This window comes from Amblyomma americanum, chromosome 8, assembly GCF_052857255.1.
Source record: "Amblyomma americanum isolate KBUSLIRL-KWMA chromosome 8, ASM5285725v1, whole genome shotgun sequence".
Taxonomy (NCBI): Eukaryota; Metazoa; Arthropoda; class Arachnida; order Ixodida; family Ixodidae; genus Amblyomma; species Amblyomma americanum.
Window position 1 is genome coordinate 62,429,369 of NC_135504.1, and position 15,344 is coordinate 62,444,712.

At 50.0% G+C, this 15,344-nt stretch overlaps 1 protein-coding gene across 3 annotated transcripts in view; it reads right to left on the minus strand.

The window, feature by feature from the left end:
- Window positions 1-419: 419 nt before the first annotated feature.
- LOC144101769 (juvenile hormone acid O-methyltransferase-like) overlaps window positions 420-15,344 on the minus strand; it is a 119,099-nt gene continuing 104,174 nt past the window's right edge. The window contains exon 7 of one of the 3 annotated variants that reach the window (XM_077634960.1): window positions 420-689. In XM_077634960.1, coding sequence (XP_077491086.1) covers window positions 517-689 — 173 coding nt within the window. In that variant the 3' untranslated portion in view covers window positions 420-516. The remainder of the gene's footprint in view (window positions 690-15,344) is intronic. The other 2 variants (XM_077634962.1, XM_077634961.1) reach the window with 2 other exon arrangements.

The window sequence follows — 15,344 nt, forward strand, 5'->3', positions numbered from 1 at the left end:
ATAGAGAAGACGCGGTGTGGTTCTAGTATTGAATACCGCTGGGTAGCTCTTGCTTAAGAACCTTCCAAGGGTATTTGGCAAAGATTTTTGTAGAAAATTGCTCGCCGTTATCTCTACAGAGGAGACGCTAAATCTGCTTACAGATGCGTGGTGTCAAGAATAGGATCGGGGACGCAATGGTAGCTACGCAATAAAGTTCGGAACACAGCGAGTTCCTTTCAAAACAGCTTTGCGCACAACAGTGTTAGGCCTATTTGAATGATGGGTTATTTTAAGGTCGCTTTCCGCGCACCTGCGGGAACTGAAAGGTTGATAGACGGCCTTCCGATAATTCTGTAGAAGAATATGACCTCAGTAAGGTGTGACAACTTGAGTTGTATGAAGCAGTGAAATAAGACTACAGGAAAACCAGATCCAGCCAGAGAAAAAAACGGACCACCTTTTATTCAAGAAACACACATTACTCTGCAACACCACCACCAGCTTTTATTTGCCAATGTAGCTTCACAGCGTAAATTAGTGCAGAGGTTTGGAGGCATGGATGAAAATCAACACTCGATTGGGGCTAGTGTGATCATCCTGATCAATCGACAGTTTGGCAGCTATGTCTCTCGTGAACTCTGCAAGCTCCTCTTTTTCCTCCTCCGTCTTCAGGAGTGGGGAAACTGGGTTGTTATGAAGAAGGCTGTCTGCAAACAAAGTGAAGGCTGTCAGTCGAGTTGAGAGCTTTACAAACTATTAATTGCCTATGTGATTTCACATCCGTTCATACCCTACACTGAAAATAAAGCAAAAACAGAGCAAGGCCTCTTATGGACTATTTTGCCGGCTATGGTGAGGTTTTTACCAAATCAACCACAGTTTCTTGCGACTGCTTTGGAAAATATTGTTGATGGTATAGAGGTTTGCACCTTTCACTACATGAAATGCGAATAGACGAGTTTCATTTGAGACAATGAAAGAAATAAAGAAAAACATGCATAATATTTATACCTGAAGTCGATCTTATTTATCCATTGGTGCACTTATTTCCATCATCATCATCATCATCATCGGCCTGACTGCGCCCACTGATAGGCAGACGCCTCTCCCATGTCTCTCCAATCAAACTCTCCTTTGCCAGCTGCGGCCACCGTATTCCCGCATTATTCTTAATCTCATACGCCCACCTAACATTGTAGCACCCCCTGCTAGGCTTACCTTCTCTAGTAATCTAATTCATTACCCTTAACGACGAGCTGTTATCTCGCCTTCGCATTGCATGCCCTACCCAAGCCCACTTCTTCCTCTTGAATTCAACTAGGATGTCATTGATCCGCTTTTGTTCTCTCACCCACTCCGCCCGCTTGCGGTCTCATAACGTTATACCTATCATTTTTATTTCCATAGCTCGCTGCGTTGTGCTCAATTTAAATTGAACCACATATATCGTTAACCTCCACGTTTCTGCCCCACAGGTGAGCACCGGTAGGATACCAGCTGGTGTATCGTTTTCTCTTGAAGGATAGTTGTATCCTACCAGTCATGATCTAACACTTTTTTCCATACTCTCGTAAATTTTGTGGTGCTTTTGACTGGTCACTTCGAACATTTGAAACTGAGCCCGCAGACCCGAGAGTTAAATCAGAATATCAGTAGGAGTAAACACCGCTAAGCCGAATATGTGGTTAATTGACGGAAATCATGACGCGGAACAACGTAGAGAAGAGGGAATACAGAAGACAGAACTTTCTTCTGTGTTCTTTCGCGCAATGTTTTCAGTCAATGAGCTATGCGCCAACTAACCCAGGCAGAAGTCCCGATTCGACGAATATGTAAGGCGCTCCCAGAGCATCCACGTGACGGAAACAAAATATGAAAGTCTTTTAGCTGACACCTATGGGGGGCAAAGTGGGGCGTAGGTTATGGCTTCCGCAACAGCCGTTTCGTAAAACCATATGCAGAATCCATCGTCGAAGCACTCGCTGACAAAAAGGCGATTCATCGCCATTTCAGCAACGCTTTCGTGCGTGGTCAGCGCACTCAGCATGGACATCTGTGCAACCTGTCCACAAATTTGTCCAGCTGACACTGGCACTTTGAGACTGCTTACACAATCAGACGTTTTGTACTCTGTGAACTAATGACCCTCTGCAGTGCATTTGAATACAACAAAGATGGAGCCATAAAAATCTGTCATCCAAAGTGCAGGCGCAAATATACCGCATAAGATGCCTCGTGCCCTCTTTCGCAGACGCCAGTGAGGCAGTAACCAACGATACCACGTAGATGACAGTGGGGGCGCATCTAATATAAAGGTTCCGAGCCACCGGCAATGACTGATGAAGTTCGTTGGCTTGAGAGTATAAGAACATCAAAACTACACCAACAGGCTGTCAAGCAGTGACTTAGCCACCCTCAAGCGGGCGACCTCGTCGTGCATCACCGATTGCCGCTGCGCTGCTTTTATGCTCAGATTTGGGAAGAACCCTAACGAAGTCCTTGTTTTCAATCAAAAGCTTCACTACGCTACCTCACAACAATTTCAAAGTGCTCGAGGATTTCACCTTCAAATGAGCCAGAGGTCAAACCCCTTACGGCGCGATTCTTGTTTCCACCGCTCTATGGGAGACAGTTACTGCGCCATTTCCTTTACTCAAAACTGGTTCGGGCGTGCACCGATATATATGAGACAATTACTGCGCCATTTCCTTTCTTCAAAACCAATTTTAAAACCAAATTTTCAATTTTCTTCAAAACCCAAGGAAAAGTGCATAACTTGCCCCTTGGGATGGTGAACGCCTCAGTCGCGCTTTAAGCTACGTGGCGGTAGGAACAGATGTGCGCTGAATGCGTTGGCATTTACAATGGTGTAGCAGAAACGCGGCACTGAAGCAGCGTTTCGATGGAGGCGAAACTCAAAGGCGCCCGTGTGCTGTGCGATATCAGTGCACGTTAAAGATGCCCAGGTTGTCGAAATTATTCCGGAGCTCTCCACTACGGCACCTCTTTCTTCCTTTCTTCTCTCAGTCCCTCCTTTAGGCGCGGTTCAGGTGTCTGCCGTGTTGTGTGACAGATACTGCACCATTTCATTTGAATTGAAAATGAGTTGTTAGGGAAAGGAAATAGCGGAGTATCTGTCTCACATATCGGCGGACACCTGAACCACGGCGTAAGGAAATGGATAAAGGAGGCAGTGAAAGAAGAGAAGAAAGTCGTGCCGTAGTGGATGACTCCGGAAAAATTTCGACTACCTGGGGATCTTTAACGTGCACAGGCATCGCAAAGCACACTGGCGCCTTACCACCACCACCACCACCACCTCCACCGAAACGGAGCTGCCGCAGCCGGGTTAGAACTCGGGATTTCCGGATCAGTAGCCATTTCATTTCCCCAACAACCAATTTTCAAGCTATAGACTGTCGGCGTTCTTTGTGTTACTGGCGTTAGCGTTGGCAACGCCCTAGACTCCGATGATTTCGAGGAAAAGATGACGCATAACTGGCTCCCTGGGACAGTGGCCGCCTCAATCGCGCTTTAAGGTACGTGGACGTAGGAAGAGAGAGAGAGAGAGAGAGAGATGTGGGCTGCATGGATTAGCGCTGACAACTTTGAGCCAGACACGCGCCACTGCAGCATTAAGCCGCAGCGGTCATTGGGTGTATGGATGGAAACTTTTATTACACAGATAAAAATTGCTGGTGGTTTAGCTCTGGTCAACGCTGCTCGAAAGCGAAAAGCGGCATCTCCCTGGCTACGTTTGTGGTCGAGCGACTGGCGGTGTGTGCCATACTGACAAATACACAATAGTAGGCATTTTTTTATTTGTTTAACATCTTGCTTTCTTCGAAACGAAACTAAGGCGCTCGCCCAAGAGAGTATATATTTAGTATAGCTTTGGTGATATTTACAAATGTACTATATTGTTCGTTGTATGCGGAGATATGGAACAAAATTCGGTTCCAAACGACGCGGAAACCCGGCAGATAATTTCAGAAAGCCAAATTGAAGAATAAATTTTTTTGGGGGGGGAAAGGAAATGGCGCAATATTAGACAGGCGTCATTTCCTGTTCTTAAAACCAACTTTCATTTTCCATCGCTTACGGCGCGTTCGGGTGTCCACTGAGACATGTGAGGCAGGCATCATTTCCTACCCTTAAAACCAACTTTCCTTTCACTTTCCTCCATAAAAACGCAGCCGCGGTCAGGTTCGAACCCGGGAACTGATCCGGAGTTCCCGGGTTCGAACCCAACCGCGGCGGATGCGTTTTTACGCAGGAAAAACGCTAAGGCGCCCGTGTGCTGTGCGATGTCAGTGCACGTTAGATCCCCAGGTGGTCGAAATTATTCCGGAGCCCTCCACTACGGCACCTAATTCTTCCTTTCTACTTTCACTCCTCTATTATCCCTCCCCTTACGGCGCGGTTCAGGTGTCCAACGATATATGAGACAGATACTGCGCCATTTCCTTTCCCCAAAATCTAATTATTATTATTATTCACTTTCCTTTCCTTACGGCGCGGTTCGGGTGTCCACCGAGATATGTGAGACAGGCGTACTTTCCTTTCCTTAAAACCAATTTTCATTTCATTTTTCTTCCCTTGCGGGCGCGATCCGGGTGTCGGTTCATTTCCTTGTTCGACCTCTAGCTACATTCAAGGTCAAACTTGCTGCCCCGCTGACAGCTAGAAAAGCTGGCATAGTGAAATTTGCGCTACAAAAAATCTGCCAGGGTGGTTCCCGACTGGTCCAGGCATCCACGGGGTTGTGCTCCATATAAAGTCCGATATCTGCCATATCCACCACCATCTGTCCCCATCGGCCATATCTGCCACCAGCCATATCTGGCCGGCGGGCTGAGCGGTCCATAAAGCAGCCTCCCAGGAAGATTGAGTGGGATTGGGGATGGGGGTACTGCCTGAGGGGAAGAACATTCCCAAAGGTAGTGGAAAAGTGGGGATCTGTGCACGCACAGAGGTGTAACAATGAGGAGGAAAGGTAGGGTGAAAGGATGAGAGGCAGTAGGGTGAAATAAAGCAGCCCCTCTGTAATTGTCGCCATGTGGCACTGGATAAGGGCGACGAGGTAGTGTGGTGTGGTGGTAATGTCATGCGGCTGAGTTTGCAGAATGTGGTGATTTTATGACATGTATAAAGGACCGATAGGGGCTCAAGATCGTCCGGGGTCCGGGAGTAGAGTTCTCGGGCGAGCGCATTAACGCGCTCGTTACCGGGGATCGAGGCATGCCCAGGGATCCACGACAGAGTAACCGTTCGGTCGAGAGAGGTGGCTGTGGCAACAATACGGTGTGGGCCGGCGTCGCCACGCCCTTTAGGTAGTGGCGGCATATGGCCTGGGAATCTGTGCCAATTTCGGTTATGTTTTTGTCAATGGTGGAGTGGGCCAGCGCAAGTGCGATGGCGGCTTCTTCCGCCTCTGCAGGCGAATTAGTTCGGATAGTGGCGGCGGCCCCCCCACTGTGCCATCTTCATAGGCTGCGACTGCCGTGAAAAATACTACTTCAGTATTTTTTGCTGCGTCGACATATAGGATATCGGAGCGGTTGCTGTATGCTTTGGTGTAAAATTTTGCTCGAGCCTGTCGCCTACCCTGATGGAGGCTAGCGCTCATATTGCGCGGTAGGGGCTTCTGATATATGGGATCCTGCGTGCGCAGAGAAATCATATAAGGTGTAGGAATTGTTGGGGTGGGATTGGGTAGACTGAGACGAAACTGTCGCAGTAGGCGTTGTCCTTTTTCCGTGCTACTCAGGCGGACTAATTAATTGTTTGATGCGTTGAGCTTCTATTAATTAGATCATAGTATTGCGGGTACTAGTGGCCAGGAGACGTTTCGTGCCAACCGTGGAAAGAAGGCGTAGGGCGGAGGTGACAGCCGTGCGCATTAGGATATCTGCCTGTTGTGTTTACCGTTGAGTGAGTATGTGGTATGTGAGGTGGTATGTAATGCGGCTAATGATTAATGCATTTGTCATATTGAGGGTCTCGCGCTCACTCCGCCCATGACTGCGTGCTGCCACCCGCTTGATTAGTGCAGTGACCTGTTTGGTCTGTCTTTGCAAGAGATGAAGGGTGGCGGTTGCATCGAGCGTGCTGTTAATGAAAAGGCCGAGAATCTTCAACTGAGACAAAATGGCACTTGATTTCCGTATATGCGCATTTCAATGCGGGGGTGGGAAGGTCACTGGATAGGGGTTTCAACTGCAATAGTCATGTTTTACTTGGAGAGCAACGGAGGCCTGTGTGTGCTAAATTTGTGGTGGTGATGTATGACAGATTGCAGCATATCCTGGGCTGTTGCAATAGATCCTCCCGTTGTCCAGATGGTTATATCATCTGCGTATATGGCTGTGTGGAGCCCCTGGGGTAGCAGCAAGGGCCTTTGCCAGTGGCACTAGTGCAGTGTTCAAAAATAAAGGTGATAGGACCACCCCTTGTGGGGTTCTACGGTTAGGCAGGGGGAAATGCTGGGAGGCGACATCCCCAAGGCGGAGTTCTTCCGTTCGTCCCTGCAGGACGGTCCGAACATATTGCCACACTGTTAGCTATTTTGTGGCGCCGCCATGCGGTGCGACAGCACCCGCTGGTCTTCGTTGCCTTCCCCGGCTCGTGCGTTGGTTCGCTGAGTGTGCCTGCTTTGCTAGTCCTGGTGTGTCCTTCTACCCTTTCTGCCGGGTTTCGGTGACGATATTGCCATATGCGGGTGCCGCAGCCCGTGATGGCTAATGTCGTCAGGACATGGTCATGGCTTATTGTGTCGAAAGCCTTATGAATATCCAGGGCCAGTATGGCTTGCGTAGCCACTGTGTGGCGCTTAGTGTAAAGAGAAACTCTTTGAGGGCGGGAAGTACGTATTGCGCCGAGGTGGTTGGACGGAAGCCAAATTGAACGTTGGAGAGGAGGAGGAGGAAAAAGTTGATTAAAGTTAAGGGCAGTTGGGCGGGCTTATTTGGGCGGAGTTGGGTGGGGCCCTCATTCCAGGGCTCCACAGGCTTGAGCTGCCCTGTGGGCCCGCTGTATGAGGGCCCGTTGGTCCTCCAAGTAATCGCTGGTCAGTAGCGCCTCCCACCGCTCAAAAGACGTGTTTTCTTTTTGTAGAATGTTTGGTTTGGCCCCACATCCCCACGAAATGGAAAAGAGTGTAGGGCGGGCCTGGCACCAGGGGCAGGTGTCGGAGTATTATGTTGGGTGTATGAGATGTAGTCATGGAGGATTGGAAATTGGTTCTTCGGTATCTTCCACCATGAGACGGCACCTGGGGTGTCTAATTTCTTATGAAGTGGAGGGAAGTGTCTCCTTTGAAGACGCTGACAATCGAGGCGTTCGCTATAACTAGAAGGTAGAGGAGTAAAAGCGGGCACAGTTTGTGGTCCCGCTCGGATGATGATGCCTTGAGCATGTGGCCTCTCATTTCACCCAGTCCCTCGTGGCCTGGGGTCCAAGTGATTTGGTGGTGCCTGGTGAGGGGTGTAGTGCCCATGAGCCGACTGAAGTGCTCGGGAACTCAGCCTCTCAGGAAGTTTCGACACGCGTGTCCCGGGTCTGTGATCATATGAGCGCTTTGGCCTTGGAACTCGTAACGGCTAATGACAATGGCCTAATGACAACGAAGGCGCGAATGTCCGGTCCCCGTAGAGTATTTGTTACGGGTCCAATTGGAATTATTTTTGGAAATGTGGCGGAAAGTTTGAAGGATGCTTCACTCCCGCCACCGGTTGGCCCGGCATTGCACTGCCTCCGGGATCGGCCTTGTCTTTAGCGCATCTTTACCATCCTGTCTTTCTATCCCATCTTTCAACCCTCCTACTATCTGCACGTGGTAGCGATTGTGGCTCGTCTTGAGCCGGTGAGCAGGCCTGTGCACTTTCCTTTTCTTTCTTCCTGGCAACAACGACAACAGACAATGACCACGGCTACAGTGAACTAGAATACTATAGCCACGGCGGTGGTCTCCGCGGCTGCTGGCGTTCCTGCTCTTACAGAAGCAGTGAATAGAGGGGAGAAGCGGTGGCCCACTGCCGCCACTGCGTACTTGTCATCGTCGAGGTTTGCTGCGGCGTCAACATAAACCACGTTCGCGGAATTGGCTAGGCGTCGATGTAGGTAGGATACTCGCGCTCGTCGTCTGCCTGTGTGAGCGTCTTGAAGCGTATGTTTCGGTATCAGGGCCTTGCTGATGTATTTCCTGTGCTGTTTTTTTAGAGAGGATTGAGCATCTAGAGAGCGATGTCCGCAACTCTGCCTACACGGCCTAGGATAGTTCGGCCAGATTGGGTGGTCTGAAGTCTTAGCGTTTGAGATGTACGGATGGCTTGTGTTAGTTCCGCAAAGGCGTTGAAGTTCCTAATGTGGTCAGACGCTCCGTCGAGGTGTCTTTAGGAAGATTAAGGGCCGTCTTATATACCCTCCTTATGATGGTGTCAACTTGCTGCTCCTCTCCCTTTGTTAGCGTGTGAAACGGTAGTTCGTATGTGAGTCGGCTAAGTACCAGTGCTAGCAAAGCCGAAGAGTGTCTTCTTTTGGCAATCCTTGGCGATGCTTGGTAATGCGGCTGATCATGAGAGGTATTTGGTTTACGGTGGTTTTGAGAGTCTGATGGCGTGCGTAACATGGAGGTTGCTCTGCATCCAAAGACCAAGAATGCGGATCAGGTTAACATCCCTGACTTCCATGATGGCTTGACCCTCGATAGTGAGGTTGAAGGACTAGGAGAGACGTATCTCGGGCCATGTACTCGTATTACCTCCGATTTCTCCGGGGCGCAGTAGAGGCCGCTTTGCGAGGCGAAGTCCTCAGCGATCCGGGTTGCTAATTGCAGGGTGGTTTCTTTTTGGCCCAGGGAAACCTTTGTGGCCCTTAGAGTTATATCATCCGCGTATATGGTAAAGCCTACATTTGGAAGTGCTTGTAGTGCACGCGATAGCCTGAGCATAGCAATGTTGAAAAACGGCAGAAATAATAGCTCCTGAGGTGTGGCTTTGTGTGGCATATTTTTGACGTCGGAGCGGTTCAGTCCGATGCCTACGTGGAATCGTTGGAGAAAGCTTGTTTCTAGGAACGGTTGCAGGCTCACCAACCTATCACGATCAACAATTAATTTAATCGTCACCTGGAGGGTGAGCGCTTTGCATATTCAGCGTGCGGAACGCATTCTACATTAGATGCCAAGCCGCGTCTACTTACCCAATACACCACAACTTTCGCTCTTTACCTAGGTTCAGCAGTAGTTGAACCGAAGCTAATTTTTTTTTTCGGAGTGTGTGGTAGCGCTCCTCGATGGAGGCCGACGCCCAGAAAAAATTCTGAGGGTGTTTACGTCTGCTTACGTGGAGAAATGCGAAAACATGTTAGAAGAAAGGAAAGGTTTTAGAGGAAAGGAAAAGGCACAGTAGCTCTCACATCTCGACATGTCGGCGGACACCTAAACAGCGCCTTAAAGCATGCAACTGAAGGTGCATATGTCATTGGTCCGAACCCCAGTCGCAAGTGAGCCACCAGCTTGACTAAAACATGCTAGCCATTTGCAAAGAGAAATGCTATGACGTCAATCGGAGTGCTGCACGACGAACGGTTAGTCAAAGTTTTTGAGGAATGTATTCGGGAATGCTGCCACCGCATTAATGTCCACCAGTGAATGACATCGCGAATATTCCATCTACTCCAACGATTCTTACCAACGTTCATTGCGTTAGGTTGCTGATATCCGTTTTCATCCTCCCTTTAGTCGCAACAACGCCTGAGATATCTGTTGCTCAAATCAGCCTCGTCGTTTCGGCGGGCGCGGTTTTGCCCCACGCCCCACCGCTCATCTCTTCCCGCCATTCTTCTTCCTGTCTGCACGTGGCACAGTCCAAGTCCTCGTCACCAATTTTTGCGGCGCTCCGCAGCACCTCACCAAAGGCACAGTAATCGGCCTCATCGAGCGCCTCAGCGCTCCTGTCGATGCTGAGACCCTCTCTGCGGCTCCTTCTTGTCCGCCCCCTCCCCAGCCTTCGGTGCCTACTTTAGTTGTCAGCATTGCCCCACAACTCTTTGCTTAGGAGAGAGACGAGCTCCTCGCTCTGCTGGGTGAGATCCACGACTGGTTTTCTACGTCAGCCGGGGTTCGCCAGACTCCAATAGCAAAGCACAGAACAATTACCGACGACGCTGTCCATCCTGTTCGTCAGTAACTTTATCGCCTTTCGTTAAAAGAACGTGAAACGATACAACATTAAGTGCGCGAAATGTCGGCCCTTGACATTATCCAACCTTCTTACAGCCCTTGGGCTGCTCCGGCGGTGCTGGTGAAGAAAAAATACGGCACCCTTCGCTTTTGTGTTGACTACCGGAGCCTGAACAGAGTCATGAAGAAGGACGTATACCCACTTCCGCGCATCGATGACGCGCTTGACCGCCTGCGCCATGCCCGTTACTTTTCATCCATCGACCTTAGAAGTGGTTATTGGCAGATAGAAGCTGATGAGCGTGACAGAAAAAAGACGGCTTTCATCACCCCGGATGGACTGTATGAGTTCAAGGTAATGCCCTTCGGACCCGGTACTGCTCCAGCGACCTTCCAGCGCGATAGGGACACCGTGCTCACCGGCCTCAAATGGCAAACATGCCTTGTTTGCCTTAATGATGTGGTCATTTTTTCCAGCACGTTTCATGAACATCTTGTTCGCCTAAAAGCAGTCTTGCATGCTATCAGAAATATCGGCCTCACCTCAAGCCTACGAAGTGCCAATTTGCTTGTGACGAGCTGAAATTTCTGGGTCACGTCGTCAGTCAAGAGGGCTTCGGTCCTGCGCTTCCTTCCCGACGCCGCCGGACAAGAACGCCGTGCGGAGGTTCCTGGGCCTCTGCGATTACTACAGACGCTTTGTTCCCAACTTTTCGCATATCGCCGCGCGGATTACTCGCCTCACGAAGGAGTCCATCCCATTCCATTGGTCTAGTAACAGCAGCTTGCATTTGACCATCTAAAACGACGCCTACAGGCTTCCCCTGTCCTAGGCCGTTTTGATAAGGACGCCGCGGCAGAGGTACACGCTGACACTAGTAACACGGGCCTCGGGGCCGTCCTGATCCAGCACCAGAACTGCGCCGAACGTGTCATCGCATACGCCAGTCGTGTTTTGTCGAAGGCGAAAACCAACTACTCGACCACCGAAAAAGAATGCCTCGCAGTAATTTGGGCGATCACTAAGTTCAGACTCTATCTGTATGCATAGACGCCCATTCCAGGGGGTCACAGACCACCGCTCTCTGTGCTGGCTTACCAGTCAAGGGACCCTGCAGGCCGACTTGCGCGGTGGGCCCTTCGATTGCAAGAATTCGACGCTACGATCGTCTATAAGTCTGGTCGCAGACGCACTAATGCTGACTGCCTCTCCTGCGCTCCCGTCGAAGCCGCGCCTGATGATACGGACGACTGTGACATCTTTTTAGGAGCTCTATGTACCGACGATATGGCGGCGCGGAAGCGACACGACCCCGACCTTCGCGACGAGATCTCACATTTGGAGGGTCAAGGAGGCGTGGTTCCTCGTCCTTTTGTACGCGTAGTGCGTAATTTATGCCTTCGGGACAACGTTCTTAATACGAAGAACTGTGCCCTGAGCCCGAGGTCACGGCTTTTAGTTGTGCCCACTGGTCTACGCGACGAAATTAAGAAGCGTCTCAAGATGACCCCCACCTCGGGACACTTGGGGTTCAGTCGAACGCTCGCGCGAATACGTTCCAAGTACTATTGGCCACAACTTGACAAGACCGTCCACCATTGCACCAGGACCTGCCGCGAGTGTCAATGGCGCAAGACTCCACCCGTGAACCTGCGGGACTCCTTCACCATTTCATCCCACCGCTCAGTCTGTTCCAGCAGATCGATATGGACCTACTCGGACCTTTTCCAAAGTCGCAGTCGGGCAACCGATGGATGGTGGTGGCGACGGACTACCTCACACGGTATGCCGAATCACGCGCTCTGCCGTCATCAACGGCTTGGGATGTGGCAGTGTTTTTCGCCGAGTCCGTCGTTCTTCGACCCGGTGCCCCAGAGGTCCTTATCACTGATCGTGGTGCCGCATTTATGTCCCAACTTATCTCACAGATACTGAGCTTAAGCCACATTGCCCACCGCAAAACTACCGCATACCACCCGCAAAGAAACGGGCTGACCGAGCGCCTTAACAAGACCTTGGCTGACATGCTCTTAATGCATGTCGACATCGAGCACCGAACCTGGGACGAAGTGTTACCGAACGTAACTTTTGTGTACAACAATGCAGTACAAGAAACCACCACATTTTCGCCATTTTGCCTGGCGCATGACCTGGAAGCCTTACCATGCTCGACGCTATGCTGCCCCACCAGCCAGTTGTCTACACTCACGCCGATGCTCAACTTGTCGATCAACTCACGGAAGAAGCCCGACAGTTGGCCCGCCTTCGCATCCAAGCCCGCCAGCAAGTCGATGCTCGACGATACAACCAAGGCCACCGTGATGTTCAGTTCAATCCTGGCGATCGAGTGTGGGTGTGGACTCTAAGTCGAAGCCGTGGTCTTAGCGAGAAGCTGCTGAAACGATACTTTGGCCCGTACGAAGGGATCCGCCATATAGGCGACTTAGTACGAAGTGCTGCCGATCGTTACGCGGCCGTCACGCCGCCCGCCCGCCTCCGAACTTGTCCACGTAGCTCGCCTGAAAGCGTACTGTGACCGCTCGGAGCACGTGGCCCAACTCTTCGCGCTTTCGGGAGGGGAGTAATGTCGTGTGGTGTTATTGTTCTTCCTTGATTTTGCACTTAACGTCACCTTCAACCGGCGGCGTGCCGATCGCCGGTGACGAGGTAGAAGCTCGGCAGAACTCGCTCGTGAGCCCGGCCGCGACCGCTTGGCCTGTCTTTGGCGCCTGCTACTGTGGTCCTGGTCCCCCATTGTGCCTTCGACCCGCGTCGTCTCCACAACCCGTGACAATATGACCGATTACGTCAAATACCAAGTGACGCCACAGAGGACCAACTTCCGCCGTCAACATAGCCTCCTATTCCTTCTGCATTAAGAATCAGCCGAACGCAATACTAGTGCTCGGCATCAGCTCCCGAATGGGAGATCAATTTTTTAGAGCGGCGCTCGGCCAGCTAAAGACACTATTAGATCTCTATCAAGTGTCACAAAAATTATTCCCCTTTATAAAGTTCAGCCTGCCAGCTATAGTCTGGGTGAAACGGCAGGCCTGCCTTTGTTGCAATGTCTACAACGAACTCCTTTGAGCATCACCACTATGTATGAGTCCTTAGAAATGAGCCGGCGATAGACTGTTACTGTCAACTGAAAAATAACAATTGGTTTTTAGGGAATGGAAATGGCGCAGTATATGTGTCACATTTCGGCGCATACCTGAACCGCGCCGTAAGGGAAGGAATAAAGGAGGGAGTGAAGGAAGGAATGAAGAAAGAGGTGCTGTAGTGGAGGGCTCTGGAATAATTTCGACCACCCGGAGATCTTTAACGTGCACTGACATGGCACAGCCCACGGGCGCCTTAGCGTTTCACCTCCATCGAAACGCAGCCGCCGCGCTCGGGTTCGAACCCGGGAACTCTGCATCAGTAGCTGAGCGCCCTAACCACTGAGCCACCACGGCGGGTCCTCATCATCATCGTCATCATCAGCCTTACTACACCCACTGCAGGGCAAGGGCCTCTCCCATGTCTCTCCAATTAACCCTATCCTTTGCCAGCTGCATCCACCCTGTGCCTGCAAACTTCTTAATCTCATCCGCCCACCTTGGAATCCACTCCGTTACCCTTAAGGACCAGCGGTTATCTTGTCTTCGCATTACATGCCCTGCCCAAGCCCATTTCTTTCTCTTGATTTCGACTAGGATGTCATTAGCCCGTGTTTGTTCCCTCACCCACTCTGCCCGCTTCCGATCTCTTAACGTTACACCTACCATTTTTCTTTCCATGGCTTGCTGCGTTGTCCTTAACCTAAGCTGAACTCTTTTCGTTAGCCTCCACGTTTCTGCCCCGTAGGCGAGTACCGTAAGATTATACTGTTGTACACTTTCCTCTTGAGGGAAATTGGTAAACTGCCAATCATGATCTGCGAGGATTTGCCATATGCGCTCCACCCCATTCTTATCCTTCTAGTTATCTCCCTCTCATGATCCGGATCAGCTGTCACTACCTGCCCTAAGTAGACGTATTCCGTCACAATTTCTAGGCTGTCGCTGCCAATCGTGAACTGTTGTTCCCTTGCTAAGCTGTTGAACATTACCTTGGTTTTCTGCATGTTAATTTTTAGACCCATCGATCTGCTCTGCCTGTCTAACTCATTGATCATTATTTGCAGTTCACCTCCTGAATGACTCAGCAAGGCAATGTCATCAGCAAATCGCAGATTATTTAGGTATTCTCCATGTATTCTTATTCCCAACTGTTCCCAATTCAGGCCTCGAAGTACCTCCTGTAAACACGCGGTGAACAGCATTGGCGAAATCGTGTCTCCTTGCCTGACGCCCTTCCTTATTGGAATTTTATTGCTGACTTTATGGAGGACTATAGTAGCTGTGCAGTTGCTATATATATCTTCCAGTATTTTGACATAAGGCTCTTCTACCCCCTGATTACGCAATGCCTGTATCACTGCTGAGGTTTCCACTTAGTCGAATGCTTTCTCGTAATCAATGAAAGCTATATATAAAGGTTGGTTATATTCTGCGCATTTCTCTATCTCCTGATTGATAGTGTGGATATGATCTATTGTGGAATATCCTTTAGGAAAGCCTGCCTGATCATTTGGTTGATTAAAGTCTAACGTTGCCTGCACTCTATTAGCGATTACCTTAGTAAATACTTTGTAGGCAACGGATAGTAAGCTGATCGGCCTGTAATTTTTCAAGTCCTTGGCGTCTCCCTTCTTATGAATTAAGATAATGTTTGCATTCTTCCAAGCTTCTGGTACAGTCGAGGTCATAAGGCATTGCGTATACAGGGTGGCTAGTTTTTCTAGCACTATGTCCCCTCCATCCTTCAGATCTGCAGATACCTGATCCTCCCCAGCTGCTTTTCCCCTTTTCATTGCTTCTAAGGCTTTCTTTACATCATCTTTCGTTACTAGCGGGAAGACGCATTGCAGTGCACTGTTGTCTTTCTCATTAACGCTCTGATTACATTGGCTACTGTACAGGTCTGTGTAGAACTCTTCGGCTACGTTAACTATCTTATCCATATTGCTAATGACATTGCCCTGCTTGTCTCTTATGCATACATCTGGTTTTTACTTATTCCTAATTTCCTCTTCACTGTTTTTAGGCTACCTCCGTTCTTTATAGCATGCTCGATTCTCTCCGTATTAAA